The 24,939-nt window shown below is 40.6% G+C and overlaps 1 protein-coding gene across 6 annotated transcripts in view; it reads left to right on the top strand.

Annotated features, from left to right (window-relative positions):
- Positions 1-18,842, top strand: part of KLF12 (Kruppel like factor 12) — a 245,102-nt gene extending 226,260 nt beyond the window's left edge. For 4 of the 6 annotated variants that reach the window (XM_017829993.1, XM_017829995.1, XM_017829994.1 and 1 more), the window contains one exon: positions 9,670-18,842. In XM_017829993.1, the coding sequence (XP_017685482.1) occupies positions 9,670-9,851 (182 nt within the window). In that variant the 3' untranslated portion in view covers positions 9,852-18,842. The remainder of the gene's footprint in view (positions 1-9,669) is intronic. The other 2 variants (XM_017829998.1, XM_017829999.1) reach the window with 2 other exon arrangements.
- Positions 18,843-24,939: the final 6,097 nt, after the last annotated feature.

The following is a 24,939-nucleotide window of genomic DNA, read 5'->3' as shown; positions in this document are numbered from 1 at the left end:
GACTGTTGGTGCAGTATGCACCAGGGTGTAAAGGCAGGCTTACCAATGCCACTGCAGCCTAGTAAGGTGATGTAGAAGGGGAACCTCTGGATGTAGTCAGATAGTTATCTGAGTCCAGCTAGTTACAGGCAGGTGTCCATACCAGAAGAAGCTTGTACATCCAGTTCTCTTCCAATAGCTGCTCTGTGGAAAGATAAATGATTTCATTTCTGGCACATTTTGCAAGCTCTGAATTCACCTTACACACAGGGAGTCATTCCTCTGCATTGTAGGTCTGATGCTGTGCCGATATGGAAGAGTGCCCGTATGGTTATTCCAAGATACTTTGATGGGAAAGCAAGTCTAATTGCATCTGTGATTACTTTCAGTCTCTAGATTATGAAAAATATTTGCAATGGTGCCCCTTGACTTTGTAAATATGGGGTGCATATGTGTTTTGTCTGTGTGTGGCACAAGGGAATAATGATAATTTCATTATGCAGAACAAAATTTTCTCTAAGCCAGCCATTTAGTACTTAATGTTCTACCTCCAAAGAACTGCAGTTCATCTGAGGTCTCAGGCATGATTGTGGTCTACCATGTGTAGCCCTGAAGTGGCATGAAGGCGAGAAAGACCTCTTTTACTCCCATTACTTCCAAAATGCTTTCCCAGATGTTGCACCCAGACCTGGAGGAATAAAGACACAGTACAGGGTTTCCAAGTACTTTAACTCTTGCAGCCCACTCAGTCTCTGACAGAGGAACAGGATAGCAACTTACTACTGACATGCCCATTACTGGTGATACCTCATGTCTTTAGGTAACTGTGTCTGAAATTCTTTGTGCCCATCCTGTCCTTGTCAGGCCAACCTTCCATCGGAAATAGAGTCTTTGAGAGTGGAATATGCTCAAAACTGCAAGTAAGCTTCACAAAAACCTTTGTTTTAGTGTTTTATACAGACTTTCCTTTTTTCATGTGTAAGAGGAAACAAGAGGTAGATCCTGAAAGGTAGTGTTTTCAGTCTTCACATTTTTGCAAATAAGTGGTTAGAAACCTGGGTAAATTTTACAAAATCTTCTTGTTTCGTGGGAAAGTAAAAAACTCAGATGACACTTGGGTAGGAGGAGTTATTTTCTGCACTTTAGTGTTTTCTCCATGTAAGATATGAAATAGTGGTATTTTGATCACATTTAATCTAATGAGCTTTTCCCTTTTCATGCGTATTTTTGTCAGTTAATATTTTTTCTCTAGTATTATATATATTTATTCTACTTTTTATTATGATAAAAATTGGTATTTCTTCATTTGGAAAGTTTAATTCCATTCACAACTCACTTAAATGGGAGGTAGGTTTCTCAATGGTCTTATTTATGTAGATAGCCCAGCACACCAGTGTTTCATCCTCTGCTTGAGCCTGACTTCTAGCACAGTGCTAACAACAAATAATCAGTTGTGCAAAACTGTGTGAGACAAAGCTCATCCCTTGGAGCCTTTTTGTTGGCTTTTGTGGTGTTTTTTTATTTTCTTAATTTCTTTGGCAGGTTTCTTTTGTTGTTTTGTTTTTTACAGGTAGTGGAAGGTTTAAGTTTGATACTGAGAAACATAAGTATTTCTCTTGATGAACATGGTGGAGCTATGCCTGGAGCATCCAGGAGGAGTGACAGTACCAGTATTGTAGGCAGATGGAAAGGGAAGTGTTGCTTGTTTGACATCTCCCTTGCAGTTATGGACCACAATGAAGGAAAGTTGTTTTATTTGGAGAGGCCAGACTAAAACCCAAGCCTGCAGCACCCCACATAGAGTAAGTGTGCAGGTCTGCTGGTACCCTCCATATGCTTGGCTGATGAAGTAGGGATCTGTTACATCACCTTTTCCCAATACTTTTGTGAGTGAGAGCTGCTATGAGGTAAAATCTCAGCCTTTCCACACAGCATTGGAAATTCAGTAGTCCCATATGTTTGCTGTATCTGAAGGAAAGAAGACTCTTCCACTACAGATACGTGTGTAATATATATGTTAAGTGTGTATATATATATATATATATGCACTTAAGATATACTTAAATATTTATATATGTACCATATTATGCAGGAAACAAATTTCAGGAAGGTTAATAAAACTTTTAATAAAAACAGTCATATACTGTTGGGATTTGGTCTAGCTCCTGGATTCAGGTGCACAGGAAGAGACCTTTTACATTTCCAAATATTTTACTTTTTCTGTTTTTACAGGAGTTAAAATTTATCGTTTTGCATCAGCAGTGCCTTTGGCAATGTACATAACTAGTCCTGTCCCAGAGCGTTAATTCATTTCTATGTTGCACGGCGCTTGGTATGGCCCATTGTGGAGCAAAGTCTCTGCAGAAGCCTGAATTATCAGAAGTAGAGCTTGTAAATAACTAGTTCAAGAGCTCCTAAAGTGTAATGAAGTTCTGTCTCCTCTTTTAAAGTGGAGGCAGGCACTGTATTTTTGAATTAAAGAAATTGTTTTGTCCCTGTACTTTGCCTAAGTCAAACTGAGAACAAGAAATAAAAAACCTGAATTTCAAGACGTGTCCCAGGCAGCACAATATGTTCCTGTTCTGTTCGTAGAAATTGTTTTGCCAGACTTGCTCAACTGATACGAAACTAATCTCTTCCTGGAAAGATATTTTATTTGCATATTTTGACAATACTGAAACACAAAAGTCAAATTACCTGTGTTCACCAAAGAGATACAGTGAATTAGTAACTAAATAAATAATTGAATTGGATTTTTGCTCAAAATGGTTGAAAATATTCCAAACTTTTAAAGGGATGAAAATAAGGTCTAGCACTTTCATTACAGAAATTAAGGTTTTCCTAATATATTAGTCATAGCCCTGCTCTTCACATTCTCTGCAGTTTTGGGAAGGCTGCTGATGCTAGCTGTTTTGGTTTTCATACCTGCAGAATGGACATGATATTTGTTATGCAGTGCTACTATGAAGACAGACTTTTATGAGTAGTTACATTTTAAAAAAACTTTTATAAGGCACTTGGAAATGTAAAGTGCTTTATAAGTGCTCTTGTTTTTTCATTAAAAAATTATACTAATAAAAATATCACATAAAATGTAAGAATTGTCATTTTTCCCTTTCCCTTGTGTCTGAAAGTTAAGCTCCCCTCTTCCTCTGCAAGTGCCTGAGGATGTTCATTATCAGATAGTGGTTTTACTGTAAAAAGAATCTCTTTTGCCTGAAATTTCTTGGTTTTAGTAGAAATGCAAAATCGAATTAGTGATTATTTGTGGTCTTCAATGTATGATTTCCCCTTCTAGAGTCCTGTCAGTATGGGTGAACTGTGACTGTCCCATATGTTTCAGAATGATTCTAGTGTTTACATGAGACCTGAAACCAGCTGACACAAAAACTGCACATTAGATATATTGCATAATATCCTGTAGAAGGAACCAAACCAGGAATCACCAGGAGATGTCCTCAACCCTGCAAGCTGCAGATCTGTTCACTTTGACTAGAAAATGTAGCATCATCAGACATAGGCAGAGGCATGCTTGCTGGTTTAATATTTTCTTTCCACTTGTTTTGGGCTAAATCCTTAGGATGTCGCTCTTTTTTTATGTGGAGAATACTTTTCCAAGAGTAATGGCAGTAGAAACATGGGGTGAACAGATGTGTCTGTATATAGCAGACCTCGGCAGGTGCCACCTAATAAACTGTGCAAATTTGACTCAAACCCATTGTATTTTGTGAATGTGGTGAGGGGCAGCATTTCCACCATGCTCCCAACCACCCAGTCTGGAAACACTACACAAACTTATATGTCAAGTTTTGTTTCCTTGTACTTTCAGACTTTGTTTTTCTCAGAAGTGGATTTTCAGCATGTGGCTCTTCCACAGGGTGATGAAAGCCTAAATACAGAAAGAAATCTGACTAGATGGCTAAACCTTTACCCCTGTACAGTCCCTTGTAGTTTATTTTCTAGTTGACTCTTATGTGGAGTAAAAGTGTTACCCAGTGTTTCAAAATGCTGAGTACTATTGCAGGCAGGGCTGCAGAGAAGTGATGTAATAACTCAGTCGTGATGACAGTTCTGACAGTTCTGTTTGCAGAAAAAATGGATAGATAGGGATGTCTGAAAAGGACACAAATACAAAGGGACGTGGCACTCACCTGTGATACTGGAAAGAGAGGGGAGTTCCTGCCAGAGAAGGACAACAGTTTACAACTTGAGTCCTGGTAGTATACAGTGTTACTTCGTGGTTACTTAATGACATGGTTGCCAAGAGCCTGCTAAACTGCTGATTCAATGAAGCTTAAATAATACACAAATGAAAGGAACTGCAAGTGCACACAGAGTACACAGGGCATCTGCAGTTGCAGTAAATAAAGTTCCTTGCCTAAGGAACATAAGACCAGCTCTGTTTCCTGGAGTTACAGGGCAGTTTCCTTGCTGGCAGAATAACCCATAACTGTTTACATGGTGGTTTTGTGGTGCCTGTCTTTGAAGCTTCTGGCATTAAATACCGTGATACCAGCTAGTTGATGGGCAGAGGATAACTGCTGAGGAGCGTACCATGAGGGAAATTCTACATGGCAGAGAACAGAGCCTGGTTCCTTCATGTGTTACATGACATGGTCTTATGCTGATACCTAGGTAGAGCTTTTTTTGTAAGGAATATATGAATGTCATTGGGTTGTAAAGTAAAAGTTTGAGAGAGATTTATTCCCTTAGGTGAATGATCTTCAAATTTCTAAGTACATGAATAAAGATATGGGAAGACAGATGTTGGGCTGTGTGAAGGGTGGAAAATTTTGGAATCACTGGCTGAACAGTGGTCATTATTCAGCATTATTAATTCAGTATTTGTTGAGTTTTGGAAGATTTAATGAGCAACAGCTGTAACCATGTTCTTAAGTGCTTAAGTGAGAGGAGTCATGGTAGGGTAGGAAAAATCATACAATAAAAGTAATTAAACTAATTTGGATTGTGGCATTGGGACTACAAGAGGCAAGGGTTTGGAGAGCTCTTAGAAATAGATGTTTTGTTAATAGAATATTAAAAAGCTACTAGTTCCATTTGAGGTATTGAGTCATACCTTCAAAACTTTGTAATTAATTTCCCCAAACAGTAGAAAATACTCATTTTCTACAGAGAACTGTCTAGAAGAACTTCTTCATGCTCCAGGGTCTCTCTTGATCTATGTAAATGCCTGTTGTGTTGTACCCTTTACTATCTATATATTGCAAGACAAAGCTGTGGAATAGTATTGGAATACAATTTCTGTGTTTGGGGGTATTTTTGTCAGGTTTCAGGACAAAAATAGAGCCCTCAAAGGCAGGTGCAGAAGTAGAGTCACCTCCTGTGAAAACGTTCACAGCTTCAGGCATCTATTTTTAAATTGTTAGCTTCTTTAAGTCTAAAATTTTACAGATTCAGAAGATTGAACTAACAGGGTTGAATATTTTTCCAGTTTTCCTTTTCTTCTCCTCTTAATTGCTGCATGGTTTTTAGTCTCTTTCTGCAGCTCTCCTTGCTACCATTTTCCAAAATCTGTCTGCTGTTTTGACTTCTTCATTCTTCTGTTTCCACCACCCTGGGCAACACTCACACCACCCGCTTTTGCTCCTTAGAGCTGAATGAGAATTTGAGTGTCTGGGTGCATGAGGAGTCGAAATGTGCTCACACTTTGAGCCCAGAAGTTTCTTAAACACTTAAACTCAAGTGCTTGCACAGAGACGGAAGTGTCTGAGTCAAAAGCATTGAGTATTTGACTTCAACTCCACTGCAATCCAGTCTTGAAATGGAGATGGATATATAGAGAGGTATATGCACTGGGGTTAGGTTCTTCCAGTTAACAGACTATTTTTGTCCACGTCCTCACTCACTGCTTTCTAGGTTGCCCCGCTGAGGTCCAGCTCCTCTCTGTTGATTGTACTGAGAATTTCAGCTGTGAGTGCTCAAGCTCATCAGCCAAAGCTGTGGTGTGTGATACCTGGCACCAGCTTCTGAACTTCTAGCAATTCTGCTTCTGCTGGTCCTTTTTCCACCCTTTCAACTCCTGGGTCTTCTGGTTTTGACAAAACCAGTGGTTAGTCTTTGTGTCTGGGATGTTTCCAAACAAAGGTTGAGTTAGTATTGTGTTGCCTATGAAGAGCATTTTTATTCTAGCACCTGTCCATGCACAGATACTGCAGCCGTTCAACAGAAAAGTAGTAGTATTATTCTTTCTCTAAAAATGAGGGTTGCGTAAAATGTTGATTAATCTTAATGAACGATCATACTTTTCACAGTTTTCTTTACAGTGGCTTTATTAAGGTGCATATGAGTGAATGTCTTCAGAGTAATGCTACTTTGGCTGTTTTTTTCCTTCTTACACTAAATGTGTATATTTAATTGAAAATAATGAAAGGTCCTCTTAGGTTGAGCTTATAAGAGTGATTCTCCTTCAGTGGTGTAAATAGCTTGCAAGGAATGTGGTTGGTCCTGTCTCTTACACATAGCTCTATAAGGGCTGGGTAAGCAGGACTCAGTGAGGAGGGACGCTGGAAGCAACACGTGGGAACTCCAGCTGAGTGACCTGCACTCACATCCTTCCAGCAGCTGACTTTGATTTCTTACCTGGAGTGATGCTGTTTTAATGGATGAACAAACTATTTCTGGTATTTCTCTTACAAACCATCCCTTCCTGCATCGGGTTATCTGATTTCTACTAAGAGAAAGAAGATCTGGGATTCTGTGTACCAAGGAGGAAGATTTCATAGATATCTTTAATATCATTATCAGTGATCTTGACAAGGGGATTGAGTACACCCTCAATAAGTTTGCAGATGACACCAAGTTGGGCAGGGGTGTTGATCTGCTGGAGGGTAGGAAGGCTCTGCAGGGGAATCTGAACAGGCTGGCTGGATAGGCCAAGGCCAACAGTATGAGGCCAAGTGCCAGGTCCTGCCCTTGGGTCACAACAACCCCATGCAGTGCTACAGGTTGGGGGCAGAGTGGCTGGAAAGTTGCTGGTGGAAAAGGACCTGGGGGTGCTGGTTGACAGCCGGCTGAACATGAGCCAGCAGCACCCAGGTGGGCAAGAAGGCCAATGGCATCCTGACTTGTATCAGAAATAGTGTGACCAGCAGGACTAGGACAGTGATCACCCCCTTGTCCTCAGCACTGGTGAGGACACACCTCAAATTGCTCGTTCAGTTTTGGGCCCCTCACTACAAGAAGGACATTGAGGTGCTAGAGCAGAGAAGGGCAATGAAACTGGTGAAGGGTCTGGAGCACAAGTCTTGTGAGGAGTGGCTGAGCGACTTGGGGTTTTTTAGCCTGGAGAAAGTGAGGGTCAGGGCGTACCTTATTGCTCTCTACAGATACTTGAAAAGAGGTTGTAGTGAGGTAGGGATCGATCTTTTCTCCCAAGTAATAAGCAATAGGACAAGAGGAAATGGCCTCAAGTTACACCAGGGTTGCACCAGGGTAGCTTTAGGTTGGATATTCAGAAAAAATTCTTTACTGTGGCAGTTCGGTGAAATGGTTGAGTTTCCATCTCTGAAGATATTTAAAAGATGAGTAGATGTGGCACTTAGAGCCACAGTTTAGTGGTGGACTTGGCAGTGCTGGGTTAATGGTTGGACTTCATGATCTTAAAGGTCTTGCCCAATTTAAGCAATTTTATGATTCTGTGTGATTGGAGAGATATAGAATTTCACATGCTTTTAAGTAAGAATTTAAAGCTTAAGAAATATCTCCACACTGTGCTTTGGAGGTCTCTGTGATCGAAGAAACCAACAGGGGCAGTATCTGGCCAAAAAGAGAGTTTAAAAGTACATTGAGGATGGACAGGACAAGCGATGCACTTGGAAAACTTGATGCAATGTGACAAGAGCATTAGAATCAACCTGCCAAGTTGGATGGGGGTACTGCTATGTTTGTATGGTGCTCTGCACCGTTTGTGGCAAGAATATGTATGTAAGACAGTTTGGTGGCAAATCCAAGCACATTTTGTAGCACTGTGTCATTGGCAACTGTGCAGCCCACCATCTGCCATGTAGTTTGTGTCTGCCTGTCCAGCTCACAGCAGCTGCTGGATTTGAGATGCCCAATGCTGCATCCACCCCGCTGGCAACGAACACTATTTGGTGCTTTGTGCTTGGCTAAGGAGTATAAAATTATCTAGGCTTAGTCACTGCTGGAGCAGCTAGAGGCTGCGGTCACCTCAGCGCCCCGATTGCTGGGGTCTTCTTGTAGCAACTGTTTACCACCCCCGTCTGACATCAAAACTGCAGCACAGCCCAGATGGTGCACAGAAGGTACCGACCCAAGGAGCTCAAATGATGCTGACAACCTTGTTGACATGTCATGCTGATGTCTCTACAGCATTCAATTTCCTCACAGAGGCCTTTACAGCTGGATTTTTCAGGACTGTTTGAACTTTGTGATGATATTCATACTTGAAAATTTTCTTTTCGTAAAGCATTTATTGACTTTTGAAGAGACGCAAGGAGGGAGGTTCTGCCTACGACAAAGCAAGTGTTGCGTCACTGGTTCATGTAATTGAAATAGTTTCTTGCAAGCTGCTCATGATTCATAAGAGATAATAAATAACTGAGGAATGATTGTGCCTGACAAAGCAAACAGTTGTTGCAGAGATGCTCTTTTGTTGTCCTGGTTGTGATTAGCTGGTTTCAGAAGGGGAAGTAAAATTTTGACACATGAAAGGAAGATACATACGGACCTCACACAGTTTCCTTTCCTCAGTTTTGGTCCACACTCAACTGTGAGATCAAGGTAACTGCCAAGGGCATTTAACCTGTTTGAGGGCAGGTGATAGAAATCACGACGTATAGTCTACAAGCATGGCAACAATGGGATTTTATAATAGTTTGCTTTATGAAAGCACCAAATCCTATTTGGCTGTATTAATCTCCTCTGACAGAGTACAATGCAGAATGTGGGGCGTACATAATTCTTACTTTTAAATATAAAGCAGAGGGTGGGATTTTCCAGAAATCCACACTTAGCCCAAGTCTGAGATCACTGAAGTAAATGGGTGTTTCTGAACAGTGTTGTGGAAGTTCCACAGCTGTACCTTTAAAAATTGTACACCGTTCCTAGTAACATCTTATGCAAAATTAATTTTACTGAAAATAAATGCAATAAATAAGAGGACATTTTGCAGGTTGAATTTTTATGTTTCATTGGAAAATAGTAGTTCATTTTTACCAGCTTGCTAAGAAATGTCCTGCAGTGCTGTTTACACAAATAATGAGAAACCTTCATAAAATAATTGAAAGTCTGTGGCAGCCCATGGTAAATTGAAGAAATAACAGGTAATCTGGTTCTTAGGGGAGAAAGTGTAGCCTGACAAGATGAGGGTAACGAACTCATATGGTAATTATGAGAATAATTACACAGCCCTTTGTCCTGATGTTAATCCCCGCATCGCCCCTGCAAGGTAGGATCTATATTATTGCCTTAATCCTGTTGATTTTCTTAGTTATATGAACGCCACAGGAATGATAAATCTCAAGGCCCTTTTCCTTGTATTCAGCAGATCTCGTACCTCGTAATTGTGTAATTTGGCCTAAAGCAACCCCTAGGCAGTGGGTGTTCATGGGAAGCATGCAGAGGGGATTGTGGGGATTAATAGCAACAAGGGGAAAGTCACAACCTGTTTTTCCCCCCCCTTTCCCCTCTTTCTTTTGTTTCTCACAGGAGAAAAACCCTACAAATGTACCTGGGAAGGCTGCACCTGGAAGTTTGCTCGATCCGACGAACTGACGAGGCATTACCGCAAGCACACGGGAGTGAAGCCATTCAAGTGTGCAGACTGTGACCGCAGCTTTTCCCGCTCAGATCACTTGGCGCTCCACCGCCGCAGGCACATGCTGGTTTGAGAAACGCTACCTGTTCCAGCCGAGTTTAAGAGCTGGGTCTCTTAACTACCCAGAGTGAATTCAGCAGGGCTGAATCCCCCTCTACAGTGTTAACAGGCAGGGCTTTCCCTGATGTCTGTAACAAAAAAGAATAACAGAAATTAAAAAAAAAAAAGCAGGAAAAGAAGTGCCACTCTTCTCCTCGCCATCTGAAGTTAACCCCGTCTGCCCCTCAGCATGGCTAACCCTGAAAATGTCATCACAATCACCTGGGAAATAGCAGCCGAAATGCTACAGGAATGGGCATTATTTTACATGCTGCATCCTTTGACAAAAAATGTTTATAGCTTGTATGTTTTCTCAGCTACCAGACATTTTGTTCCTGAAAAATCACTGCTGATTGGAGGATTAGATACCACAAATCGATCATGATGATGATGACGACGACGATGATGATGAAAGCAAGACCGCTAGATCTGTATTATCCCATCTTTTCCCCTTGTTTTGAATACCATTTGGCCGGTGTCAGCATTACGCCTGAGCTGTGCTACAGACAAGCTGCGTGTGAGTAGGCAAGAAGATTCTGCTGGAGAGATCCTGCTGCTGAAGCTGACGGGTCACTTAATCAGACTTTTGCAATAACGGTGGTGGCATTTTAATATTGTACCACAATTTGTCATTATGCCCTAGTGGACACCAGCCATTTAAACTTTTTCTTTTATGTTTTTTTTCCCTTTCTTTTCTTTTGTTGTTGTTGAAGTCTGTAAAATAAGCAAAGGGCAGCAGCATCTCTGCTGAAAGTACAATATTAAGTATCTGTATTTTACCATGGACTTATATAGAACCATTTTCTGATTTATATAGAAAGAGCCCATCTAAAACTACTACCCCATTCTCAATGTGCAGTTTTCTTTCATGCAGGTATCCTCTTCCCCACAACCATTATTTGAACACAAGGAAATAGTCAGATCTTGTACTTGCTGGTACCAAGGTTAGTGGTGTAGCCATTCGTGAAATGGAATTGAATGTATCATCAGAACAAAGCAGAGAAGAAATGGCTACATCTCTTGCAGAGAAAAAGCAATAATAAGGTAAAATGACTCTTGAGACAATAATTTACTCCACACCAACAGAAGTGGGGGGTATGCAGAAATAGCATGTAGGATTTAAGCATTAAAGTTAATCTTTCTGGTGGTTTCACTGACCTGGTAGGTACCACAGCTAAGTACTTTTATTTCCTTTAACATAATACTTGTGTCTGGAAAGCATGAAAGATACAGGAAAGAGCTGATAGTTGAGGAGTTAGTGGATGAATTGTAAGTAGGAAGGAGAAATGTTTCTGCAGTGGTGCTCTGCAAGACATTAGGTTTCTCCCTGGGAGTTAGGAAATAACAAGATTTTGCCAGCTGTCTAGTATGATATAAATGGCCCTTTATATGTGTACCAGTGGCTGCCTCTGGTGGGATTTTCAATCCAAGCCTTTTCAGATTAAATAAAAGGAAATTCTTGATCCTTCCCATACAGCCGTATAATTGCGAACCAATTTGTATTAACTGAATTATATAGGAAAGAGAAAAACTCTTAGTCATCAGTTATTCATGCAAACAGAATAGTGTTTTTCTGTTTTCTTTCCTCACAAAGATCTGCCTATTCAGCTAAATTTGACAAAGAGGAGGCTTGGCAAGACTTTTTAAGTGTTGAGATTTTCATATCTTAGAGATAAAAGATGAATACGTAAAGGCCTTTTGCAATGCATTTAATTATGAGTATTTGGTTCCAGGAATTGCACAGATTAAACTTGTAATGCCACTTGTTTGTTTTTAAATGTTTGACCATCCCAGTTAATATCTGATTCCTGAAATAAACATAGTAGTGTTGTGGGGATTCTGAAATCAAGGTAATCTTTAGGAAAAAGCAGCACAGAGTACCCATACAGATACAAAAGCAATTACAGTTAATTGAGGATTACTGTGACCGGGATAATACTTTATAACAGCTTTCACAGGCCCTAGAGTTTGATTGTCTTTAAATATCCGTAGTATTTCCCCATACTGGATAGTTTATCAGCTCTCTGAAAGAAGAACTTAGTACTGTAGAAGCTCAGGCTCCCTGCTGAGTGGTCAGCAGAGAAACCCAATACAAACTGCTCACAGCCATGGAGGGGAAAATGCCTTGATCAATTCCCATTGACCATGTTGGTAATCAGCTTCCACCAAATTCAACAACATTGTAGAATCCATCTCCAAATCAGGGACAGATCAGGGCTTCAGGATGGACCACGAGGCATTGCAGGGCAGCAGAACTGTGTCTTTACCAGCAGCGTTACTGCTGTTGGTTTAAAAAAATGGTTGTCAAGTGTTGTGCGTGAGGTGCTTCATGGATTACGTCTGAGGTCTGTCTTTTGTGTACTTCAGTATTGTCCCATTCAATGCATCTGTCATCGGTGTTTAGGGAAAGCAGTCAGGTCAGGTAGAAGTCAATTGATAAAATTGTTTTCCTGCCCAGGAACATTTTACCAACTAATTATTTGAATAGCAGTAATTCAGTTGAAGAACCGATGGCATACAGAATGCCTTTTGGAACCCATGTTTTTTTTCTCCCATAGATAATTAAATCTATTTGAGCAGCAACTCTAGAGGGCATTCTGCTAGTGTACAAGAGGATGTGATATTACTGGGAGAGATCAGTGTTCCTCTTTAGGCTTCCCCTGTAGTCAATGAAGAGAGAAAAACTCCTAGTAGAGAAATTGAGAGGCCTTAAATTTCAGCATTGAGCTTGGAACTGCCCAGTGGGGGAGCATATGTATCAAAGACAATGGAGGGGCTCATCTCCCAAGGCCGAGGTTGTTCTGTGTGAATCCTTGGTTTTTCAGCTTGTTACCCATTACTTTATGCGTTGGAAACACTGCAAGAGAAAGAGGGCCTGGTTTTATTCAAGAAACTCTAAAGTGATAGAGGGTTAAAGCAGCACTCATGCCAAGGGATACAGGCACAGAGTATGTCAATAGTAACAGAATGAAGCCAAAAGGTAAAGGAGCTTGTGCTATATTTTATTATTTCACAGGCAAGAAGTGTATCCTCAACCTTTCCAGCACATGTGCAAGGGCTTCTCGTGGTGCTGTTACCTCCAGACAACTTACACAACCAGCAGTAGTCCACCACTGGGTTTCAAGTACCCAGTGTGGTTCTCGACAAGTTTCTTATTCCTACCAGCACCTGCAGACTTTGATCCCAAATACTCTCTGAGGTTGTTTTCTGTTTTTCCCCTTCAGAAATATTTTAAGAGAAGTTACTCTGTGGAGTGGGGGTGTTTGAATGTGGAGTTGATGTCCCCCAGATCCTCAGGGTGTCCTTGCCTTCAGTGCCTGTGGTTCAGACCTGCCAAACTAATGTGCTTGTGCAAAGACCAAGGGCAATTACTCCAGGGTAGTATCCTCAAAAGTCCTGGTATCCCACTGCAGGTCCATGACATTTCATAACCATGGCGAAGGCTTACATTGTATGTAGCATGCAGAAATATGAGATCTCATCTTCACACAATGTAGTAGGTTCATCTTAATTGAGCAGTTGTGAGACACAAGTATATACCAGTGTCCCATTCTTCCAGAGAAACAGAGATTTAGGCTTTTGTGTAAAGGATAGGTAATGGCCACCATGCTGTGACATTGCCCATTACAGCTTCCAAGGGAAATTATACCGCAAAGTGTCAGATTTCATATGTTTTCAAAAGATTTAAACAGATTTGACAGGAAATCTCAGTAGCCAGCATTATAGGAAAATGCAATGAGCAGACAGCTTTGTTACAGGACTTCTAAAATTTTTAATTGTCATTATTTTTTGAGCACCTGTTATATTCAGCACTGTAAAATTGGCTCATTGCAACAGCAGTTTTTAACTTGGGGATGAAGATGCAGTATTCCTTATTCTCTCTCATGCTTACATAACTAATTAAATAGATTTAGACTGACTTGTATGAATGATTATTTGCTGGAGTAACGTATAACAAAATTAACAGTGTTGAAAATTACATCAGTGATGTTGATGTTTGGGGTAAACTCAGCACAGAGCATGGACAAATAGCTGGACAGCCTTTCTCCCCTTTAATAATGGGAATAACAGTAATCATAAGTCTCGTTTTCCATTAGCCACATTGAAAATGTATTCTAGTTGCCATTTATAAATTTATCTTCTGATAATAAATGTTGTTTAATGTAAAAAAATCTCTCTCTCCTTTATTGAAGATGAGTACCTCAAAATCAGAGTAAGTTTGATTCAATATCCCGCTTATTTTTTAGTTTGAATTTTGGTTTGGAAAGGTCAGTGTGTGAAACTGCATCTTCCACAGCAATCAAGTCTTAAGATCATTCAGTAAATCCACGCTATTCCCACATGCTCATCATTACACTCATGCATATAAACCCCAGCACTTCCATGTGTCTCTACCCATGTGCAGGTAATAAAAAGTTTATTTAAAATTAAAATGAAAAAAAAAATCAGAAAAGGAAGAATTTTAAATAAACACTGCTACAGAAAATACTACCTTAAGAAACCAGCTCATGTTATTGTGTTGTGCCTTTGTCTGTGATACATAACCGGAAAAGTGCACAGAGAAATTTAAAGATTGTTCTCTTTTCACATTTTTGCTGTAGCATAATAGTTGCTGTGTAATGTATGCTAATGACTTCATGCCCATTGGTACCTTGAAAAGGCTTAAATTCTCCACAATAAATCAGGTTTTAGCATAAATATGTAACTGTAAGGATACTGCATCTTTAGAAATCAAAATAACTTGAAATTATTTTACTATACTTGTAACAGTTTAAATATTCTGCAATATATGTGATAGTGGAAAAGTATTTTCCAACTCACAATTTTACATGGGGTATTAAGTAGATTAAATGAAGTATATTTTTAAAAAATACTTTAGTTTTCATTGGGAAAACTGGTAAGATAATGCTTTGCAAAGCTTACTGACAAAACACAAGAAGTAAATTGTTCTGTTTTATCAGAGCGTGTTTTCTCTGCAAAATGGAGTGGCCACTTCTTTGCTGTTTTGCAGGTGGCGTGAGATATAGCAAAGTCATTTACACTGAGTCCTTCAGTGTAAAATAAGTCAACGCTCCATGTCTTTGACTGAATAAAGGTAAAAAACACTTAATCAAAAGGAAAACCATATAGAAGGTTTGGGAGTTTTGTGATTTTTTTTTTCCTTATGGCATTTTACAGTGAACTCCAGGTACAGTAATGGCAAGCGCTCATATGATTTTATTTTTTCTTGTATTTCCCTGACTACAATGCATCTTCATTAAAGGTTGCAGAGCTGAAATAGGCAGCTGCTTTTTGCTGATTCGGGGGGAGTTTAGTCTTTTAGGTGCAGTAACATGTCAAGAAAATTAATTGTACCAGGATGGTTCTGACATTTAAAGTACACATAGACTTCAGTGAGATAGCCTAAAATCTATTTTAAAAGGTGAAACAGAAACTGAAAGTGCCTGTAATTAGAACTGATGGGATGTTCCTATACTTTTACACAGCAATAACTTAACGGGATTCTGTTAACAGTAAGGTGAAAATTAAATTTTACTTGGAGAACAATAATGCAGCACAGAAACAAACACAAAGTGCCATTTGTATGTTCCCATGTTGAGATACTGTGTTAAAGGTTTTAGTTATTTTCTCAGATAACATCTGTCATATATTTGTAAGAAGAAAATAAATCTTAGTTTACAAATGACTCGTAGCTGTATCGATTCTCAGTAGATGTGATTGGAGGTCGTTGTCAAGCAGCGTTTTAGGGGATTTCTGCCTGTTTTATGTTGGATGTACCCATGTATCCAGGGTATTCTCTAGTGAAGTAATCCAAAAACCAGCAATAAGCCCAATGGAGGTTTTTTTAGGGAATGTGATAGAACAGGGATTCTCTTGAAAAATCATTTGCATTGAACTCTGGAAACACAGAGTTGACCTTATGTCTCCTTTCTATTTGTCATGTAGTGCTCATAGTATTTAATATCATCTTAGAAATGGTTGACTTCAGGAGTGGACAAAATATATCATTTTTCTTTCTTTTGGGGACAAGTGAGTGAAAAACAGGACTATCAGTCTAGAGACTATTTGAATAGCAAACAAGAAGTTGATATTCCTAAAATAAAGTGTGGAGATTTTTATATTGGGTGGCCTAAACATTTGCATCAGTAGACTAATTGATCTTACCAGTTAACGGCCATTTGTGACTCTTGCACTCTATTTTTTCTCAAATTTTTTTTTTGGTAAATATTAACTAGTGCTAATGGATTCTTAAAATAGCAGTGTAATGCCAGCCCTCATGCTTCTTTTATTTCTAAAAATTAATTTATTGAAGATGAAAATGTAACTGGTTGTCCTAATGCCTTTGACAAGGAAGATTGCTTTGTCCTCTGAATTTGTCCTATGAATTGTACCTGTCATTTATCCAGGCAGAATTTTGTATTTGAAAAATGCAACATTTTATCTAGACTTTCACTGCCATCGGTGGGTCGCTGCTGGAATCTCACTGAGGCAGAATTGTGTGTGCACAAAGATGCTCATATACAGATGAAAGCGCAGGTGCAAAAAAAAAAAAAAAAGAAGCACATGAACCCACATGTAAAATAATGAGATGTTCGTACACATTGGTTAATCACATGTCAAGACTGCTAGTTAAGTAAAAAATTTTACTGTTAACCACTAGCAGAAATAATCCCTTCAGAACATGCATATGCTTCCTCTGTTGTCCTGAGTTTGATCTCCAGATATTAAGCACACAAAAGATTACAACTCATGCTGGGGATTTTAGGAGGGCACCAGGGAATGAAGAACAAGAAGGACAAAGGAAACATTAGTTTTGTACCTCGTACCTGAGCTGTAGCTGTTGTTGGAGAGGAGAGTTTGGTTCCTTGTTCTGGAGCAGCAACACTACAAGGGAGCACCTGTAGAAACCTGCCGTGTTGGAAGGTTTGGCTGATTCCGGCCTTACATGTGTTAGTTCTTGTGTAGGAAACGGCACCTTGTCTTCACCAGCCCAAAATGATCCAGGGGTTTTTTCCCTTCATGTTGAGGTTTTTCCCTTTTGGGTTTTCTTTTTCTTCCTTAGCTATTATGAAAATAATAGAAAAAAGTTATTTGAGATCCTGTTGTCCCAATTCAGTGTCAAAAGTTTCAATGAGCCAAGATACTGTCAGTTTTAAGAGAAGAGGTGGTTCACACATTGACTTGCTAAACCTTGCTCTTCGCTGTGACCTCTGCATTTAAAAAACAATGATTCAGTGTCTGGTAGGGGACCACAGGTGATGGCTTTAAAGGATTGTCATAAGCATGAACCATGAAATACACAAATAGGTTCAGATACCGCTTTTCTCCCTCGCCCTGCCTTTCTGTATGTAAAAGAGCTTCTTTGGAAAGTCAGCTTGAGCCAAATCTTCATGGCTGAACTAATATTTTTCACAATTCAGACTTCATGTTGTCATTTCTGGTTTCAAACTATTTTTCACTGCTAAATTTGCATCTTAAAAAAAGGCAGAGTTTATTTCTTTCCTTATTGTGCTATACATGGCTTCCTAGGTAATTTAAGTTCTTTGTTGAACACCTACACAATATGCTCTCTTGACCTGCTGTCTGTCCTTAAAAAGTTGTATTTCCCATTTGCACATTTCTAGAATATACACCGAGATAGTAATGAATTACTGAAGTTTCATGCACCATCAGCCTTAAGACTTTCAACCCACACACAGACACATGTATTCATACACTTCAAGGGAAAGAGATTTGGACACTGCTGTCAACATGTGGGGTCAAAAATACCATTAAATCAGAAAGTTCTTTCAGCTGTGTTTAGGAAGAAACAACAATAATGAAAAATACCATTCTTGGCCAAGTTACTTATGGAAGAAGCAAATTCCCCTAGGGCATTAGTTGAATGAAGTGCTAAAGATGGGGTTGCATTTGGCCCCAAATTGTTCCTTCTGATCAGGTCATTATTGTTGTATGTACCAATGAGTGTTCATTTGATCCTCCTGTGTAAAAATACAAAAACATCCCGTCATTTACCAAGTAATTCGTTTGGGACCGGAGCTTCACAGCAATGGAATTAGTATGTACAGCACCTCAGTCTTTTTCCTAGATAAGATGCGAAAGGGAGGGCCATTATCGGTAACCCTATAGAGATAATAGTGTCAATAGAGGTCCTACACTTAAAAGGAATAAAAATACCAGTGCTAGCAAGCAAACATTTTTTAAGTTTTTCTTTTGCCTTCTTTTCAAAAGCTTTTAAATACAAAAATTACTTTTCTTCCAAAATTAAACTTCTGAAGATCTAATTTCCCAATAGTTTCCTCTGCATTTATATACTATGTAGTGTTTAGGCAATGCCTATGTTATAAGTTTATTAATATTATGTAAGTGTTGTTCTTGTATTTATGTATAGTGTATGTATTGTAAATATACTCAGAGCTTTTTTTCCTCTTACTGTAAAAAGGTGATTTTTGCCCTATGATAATGTAAAGGGAGTCCCCTAATGAAGTTCTGTCAGAGGATGATTATTCCACTCTATTCTCAAAGGTTTAAATGAACAAGTGTTATCGTTTTAAATGGTGTCTCAGACATATTTTGTTGGTGCATTGCTTTTCTGTATTCAACTTTCCTATTAATTGAGCTGTGAATTGAAATAGAGTTTAAACCTTTAAATGTATGCATTTGTACAATTATCTGAATGGAGGCATGAAGGTTAAATAAAGCATTTTGTATGGAACAAAACCCCTAATTATTACTGTGGATGACTCAAAGCTTCTGGAATACCCAGTTATTAACTTTTTTAAATTAAACCTTTGTTTTCTATAAACATATAGTGATTTTTAATGGAATTTTTGCTTAAGAAATGGATTTTACTTTTCTGATTTTTTAAAAGCCATCATGGACAGTAGACATTCTTTCTCCTTTCATAGTGTTTGTGCATCTGTGGAGAAGCTGGAACAAATAAAATAGCACTCAGCAGTATAAACAACAATGTGCTGGTATGATATAAAAATATTTTGCATTACTGTATAATCTGAGTTCCCTAAGTACTTTAAAATGGAGTTCTGTGTCTGTCTCGCTTTGCTTCTGCCCCTGTCCTTTCCTGGTGTGTAGAGAGATGGGTACAGTTAATGTGCAGCTTCCTTGAGGTACCTGTGCAGTCAAGAGGGGGTTTGTTCACTGTGTGCCCCTGAAGTGAAGGAACAGCTACTAGAGAAGGGCAATGGCACACTGGTAACAGCAACTTCATGCCTAGTTGAAGAGACTCGGTATTTGAGATTGCTCCTAGGGACATTTTGAGGCCTGTGAGCTTCTCCCTTGTGTCTCACCATTCCACAAAGAAGCTTCCTTCACGTTTGAGTCGGTCTAGGACATCTGTGGATGTCAAGTCAGTGGCTTGGAGCTGCACTTTGCCCTTACAGGTGAAGTTTCTCCTTAAAATTAATTTTCCCCTTCCCATGAATTTCCACTTGCTTGCTTTTAACTGATATGATAATTCATCTAATAAAAACCATAGTGTTACATGGTTACAGGCAGGGGAACAAGTAAACAAAGTGATTTGGACACCTCTGAGCCTTACGAAGAGATGTGTTTGAACCAAAGCTGTGCTAGAACAGATCTTCAATCTCTAAAACTGCTGATGAATTTAAAAATCAGATAGTTGTACTGGCCCTTCCAAAGCACTTCTGCTTTCCACACAATAAGTTGTTTGTTGTTCATCAGTGTCCTGTGTGTGCTTAATTTCATTTTTCTCCCAACAGTGCTGTAAGTATAAAATGCATCACTGACTGTTTAGTCTGACCTCTCCAGTGAACGCCCACACCATCCACTGCCCTGACCCACGCTCTGTTCCTGAAAAGTTATTTCTTCCACTTGCACAAACAACTGCTCAGTTGTCATCTAATCCCTATTCCCCTTTTCTTTCCTTTGTTGTTGAACAGTCCACTTGGAGTGAAAAGTTGGCACATTGTTTTAAGTACATCTTACGGGGCACGTCTGGCTCTCTGTGAGCATGACAAGGAGTGGCCGCTGGTAACAACCTTCAACTTTGCACATCGAGTTGCTGGATCAGATAAGGACAGTTCCCTCACTATGGGCATAAAAGAACCACATTGGCGTCATCCTTGAACCTGGGGTGCCTGCCTGCCTTCCGGGTGGAGCTCTGGCACTGCACTTTCACCCATGGATTTACAGTGCTAGTCATCCTGTCCAGCCTGTAATAGGGAAATGCACCCATATGGGAGGTTTGGGTGACAGGCCTGCTTGCTGTGCTGTGGCCTGCTGCACTGTGGCCCAGTGGCACAAGATTTTGGTTGGGAATTGAAAGGGGAACTAGATTTTGGTGGTCACCAAGTATTTGTCCTTCCCAAAGAGAAGCCATCTCTGTGGGGCAGACTGCCACAGACATAATCAGTCTTCAGCAATGCCTGTGGTGCACAGTGTGGAAACCTGTCCCTGAACAAGCCTCCCATCTTTGCAAATTGGGCAAAGTTGTACCCTTTAAATAGACAAAGAACAAAAGGCAATTGACTGAAGCTGCAGTGACTCAGTAGTTAAGCAAAAAATGCCCTCACAGAATGGGAGGTGTTGGCAGGGACCTCTGGAGGTCATCTGATCCACTGCCTGTGCTCAAACAGGGACACCTGGGGCCAGTTGCCAGGATTGTGTCCAGATGGCTTTTGAGAATCTGCAAGGATGAAGACTCCACAGCGTCTCTGGACTACTTGTGGCAGGGGTCAGTCACCCTCGCAGTGAGAAAGTGTTTCCTGATCTTCATAGTAGCACCTACCCATTTTGAGTACCTCCTCTCTCACTTTAGCCATTAGGCAGAATGGGCTCCCCAGTTAAGGTTTTGACCCAGCCCATAACTGGCTACAGTTTTTATACCCATGGGTATTTTCTGTGAGAAGACCCAAATAGCAGCAGTAGCCGTAGTCTTCCTAGCATATTCCCAAAGGCATTTACTGCCTCACATATTTGTCTTACCAAAAATATATAGCCCATAATAACTAGAACTGCCCCTTACAAAGGAATGAATAACCAGATTTAGCCAGTAAGCTGAAACATGTCAATATATTTTATCCTTTATGTTTTTGTTTGTATCTTTGCACAACCTTGCTCACAAGTGTACTGTGCCCTTTTCTGGTTATCTTTCTCATTTGCTGGGGATATTGATCTGTAAAATCTCCTTGTAAAGTATTTCAAACAAATCCTTTGTTTTTTCTGGGGTGACTTCTCTACACCTGTATTTTTGGGCCTATGCAGAGTATTAACAGACAGAAACTAACAATAAAGTCCAGAAACTACTGCAAAAGCAAACAGTGAAACCGAGATGCTTACAAAGCGCTATAAATCTCTACTGAGCTTGAGTTGCTGTTTAATCTTTATATACAGGTACGTCTCAAGGTTATCTGCTCTTGAGGGTTTCTCTGGAGGCTTTTGTGATTTGTCATCCGCTCAGCTTCTTATCAGTCAAAGGTATTTCCCCTTGTAACATTTATTATGGGCTCCACTCTGTGTTTTTACTAATGCAATGCCCTGAAGAGGCTCTGGTATGCAGTTTGTAAGGAGTTATTAAATCTCCCTCTCCCGTGATCAGCGGGATCGTAAATGTGACATATGCAGCATAGCATGTGCGGCAGCACTGATGGCTGAAATGCCATCACTGAGACTGCACGGAAACAAGGAACCCTGCAGTTCTGGAAAGGACTTTCCTGTCTCTGTCTAGCAGTCTCTGGATGGAAAAGTACAGTTAAATACATTCATTATATATGTCATGTATGTAGAAGAGAATCTACTGCAAATAGCACCATTGTGGTACCTTAGCTAACACACCGGGTTGGATTTTGAGGTGGAAAAAATCTCAACCATTTCCACCAGGATCATGGCCATCCTGCTGTGCCATTCCATTTCGGCAGAGGCAAATCCAGCCGTGGCAGATGCAACCATGTGTCACCGTTTCTGAGGAACCAGCAGACTTGAGAGAGGACCACTGTGAAACTGTTTCATTACTAGGATGGCAGGGAGCCTATCGGTATGTGGCTGAGGCTGGGACAGCAGGGAATTTCCTGGGAAATGGCTTTCTCTCCTTCCTCCACAGTCTCATGGAAATGAGTGGCCAAAAGAGAAGGCTGGCTGCTGCAGGAAGCAGGATGCAACTGTTCCCCATCTAGCGCTTTATCCAGCAGAGAAGGCTGCTTTAATTCCTCATTTGTCTTTAAATATCTGCTGTGTCTACATTGGCGTCTGACTGGTAGCACGTATAGACATGCAAGTACATGTATATATCTGCTTAGTACATATATATGTGTGTATATATATATATTTATACATGCGTGCACTGTATGCATATATGTATGTATATACTGACTAGCTCTTTCTAAAGGAGTCTGTCTACGAATTCATGCCTGTGGACACCAGGAGCATTACTGGGAATATCTCTGGGAGGTGGGTGTCCATGTAGCTATGCAACAGCTGAATAGCAGTTTTAAAGCTCTTTAATTTAAGATGTTAGAGCCAAAATGGTTGTCACATACCTAGAAGTATTACAGGCAAGGTTGGATGGGGCTTGGAGCAACCTGGTCTCATGGAAGTTGCCCCTGCCCATGGCAGGGGGGTTGGAACTACATGATCTTTAAGGTCCCTTCCAACCCAAACCATTCTATGATTCTATAAAAGGTCAAGGGGAGGAGATGAATGCTCAGATTCCTTCTGTGTCTATTCCCCATGCATGAGCTGGTGCTTCAAGGGGTTCTCCAAAGCCCCATGTGCCCCCCAGACCTGACCTGTTCTCATCTCCCCCGCTGGCAGCATGAGTTCAGCCCAAGCCCAGCCTGCAAGGTGCATCTGAGAGGAGACAGTATGGCCTCTCCCATGACAGAGGGGTCCAAGGTCACTGGAACAACCTGGAGTCCTGCTCACAGCACTGCCACCTCAGCACACAGGCACAGACAGAGGCAGAGCGCCAAAGGACAGCAGGGACATGAAGCAGAGGTTTTAGCTTCAGGTATGTTGGGAGGCTTATCTCACATTCTGACTAGTGGATGGGTCTGCAGGTAAGTAATGCAAGCAGGAAATGGGGGCTGCTCCTTGGGTGCCCTGGGACCCTACCTCAGACAAGCAGAGGTCTGGTATTTCACTGCTTCCAGAAGGAGTCACAGCGTGGGAGAAGGAGCTTCATGGAAATTGAAAGCCTGGAATTAACTGAGACAAAATTGGTCTCCATATGCGCAAATTGATAACATGGCTGTTTCAGTCTGCTGGTGAAGCATGCAAGCTGTTTCTGAGGCATTTTGTAAAAAATTAGAAAAGGCTGGTAGAGGGTTTCTGCAGAGCTTTTTTTGGTTCTGATTATTCATTTGTTTACAAACGATCATTTAGACCATCTGGGGCTTTTCAGTGTAACTGAGAGAAAACTCTGAGCTTCCCAGGACTCTACAAGTGTGCCAAGAAGGCAAGACTGCAAAGGCTTTTGGAGCTAATAAAACAAAGGCAGAAAAGTGGCTTGTTGTGATGTGGTAGGGGGAGGAGAACAAGGAACGGGACCCTTTTCCTTCCCCAGACTTGCTTTGTTTCCCATTTTGTTTGACATTTGTAATCAAAGCCTCAGCACCTTTGCTTTAGTTATAATAACTTTACTGTAGTTATTACATGAGCCTCCACAGATGTACACACAGCACAAGTTTTTAGCCTCCGGCACTGACCACTCCCCAGACAAGATGCTTGTTCCTGTACCACAGTACGTGTGATTCTGCAAGTTTCATTTATCACAAGGCAGCAGTACAGACACAAGAAAAGTACAGCAGGAGCCAGGGGCTCAAGATGAGGTTTGGCACACAGTACATCGACATCAGAAAAGGCTTGTTCCTTCAGCTTTCATCACTAGCAACATCTGGAGAGATGAATGTAACTCAGTCACGGTTACTGCAAATTAAAATAAATGAATAACCTGCCAAGTGTGGGACGGGAGTGCTACATTCATGTGTTTTTGTGGGAAAACTAATGTGACCCTTTGGGATTGTCAGCTTTAGTTTGATTCACATGGATGGCCACATACCCATGTGAATATACTCCTTTAGGGAGATTTCAGGGCTCAAAATATTTTCCTTGATTATCCTAGCAGGAAGGTTATTGGCAGGAAGTAGGGATGGCACTGACAGCAATTTCATGCTTGAATTTAGCTCAGAGAAGTAGTTCACAGGCCATAACTTGCAGGAGTGGTGGTGATGCCCAGTAGATAGGTAGCCACTTATCAAAGACACAGTGGAAGGTGACACCTTGCTATAGGAATCAGGAATGGCCTAATAAATATATGAGGGAATGTATCTTAGCCTGGAGAAGTTTGCAGCCTTTCAGTGCGTAAAGGGGGCTTACAAGAAAGCTGAGGTGGGATTTTTTACAAGGTGATACAACAAAGGGTAATGGCTTTCAACTGACAGTAGATTTAGTTTAGATATTAGGAAGAAGTTGTTTAGTGTGAGGGCGATAAGGCACTGGAACAGGTTTCCCAGAGAGTTTGTGGATGCCCCATCCCTGGAACATTCAAGGCCAAGTTGGATGGGGTTTTGGGCAACCTGGTCTAGTGGAAGGTGTCCCTGCCTATGACAGGTGGGTTAGAACTGGGTGATCTTTAAGGTCCCTTCCAACCCAAACCATTCTGTGATTCTGTGAAACTCAAGTGCTTTTTTCTGTTTAGTAGCTAGAGTCTGAGGTGGTGCTTTTATATGTAGAAGGACCGCAGGATGCAGAATTCAGATAAGATACTGGCAGTTGCCTTTTGCAAACAGCTGCATTACTCCCAACCACAGAAAACACCACCGAATAACACCGGACACTTGTGGAGGCTTCTTAGCCCAAGATGACAGATTTTCTGGCCTTTTTGCAGGCCCAGCACAGAGATTTAGCTGTGTCTATTTGAAGCTGTGATCTTCAAATCCTACCTAGCAGATGGTGGTGGGGCTGGGGGAAGGACTGGTAACAGCAGTATGAGGTGGTCAGGCACCTGTAGTATGAACCAAGACAAAGACTGAAGTGAGATGTGAAGTCAGGAAAAGGAATGAAAGGACATAGGGAAGTATCAAAAA

Source organism: Lepidothrix coronata, unplaced genomic scaffold (genome assembly GCF_001604755.1).
Source record: "Lepidothrix coronata isolate B3197 unplaced genomic scaffold, Lepidothrix_coronata-1.0 Scaffold172, whole genome shotgun sequence".
In the NCBI taxonomy this organism is placed as follows: Eukaryota; Metazoa; Chordata; class Aves; order Passeriformes; family Pipridae; genus Lepidothrix; species Lepidothrix coronata.
Note: the sequence above shows the minus strand (reverse complement) of the source record. Positions and strands in the feature narration are given on the sequence as shown.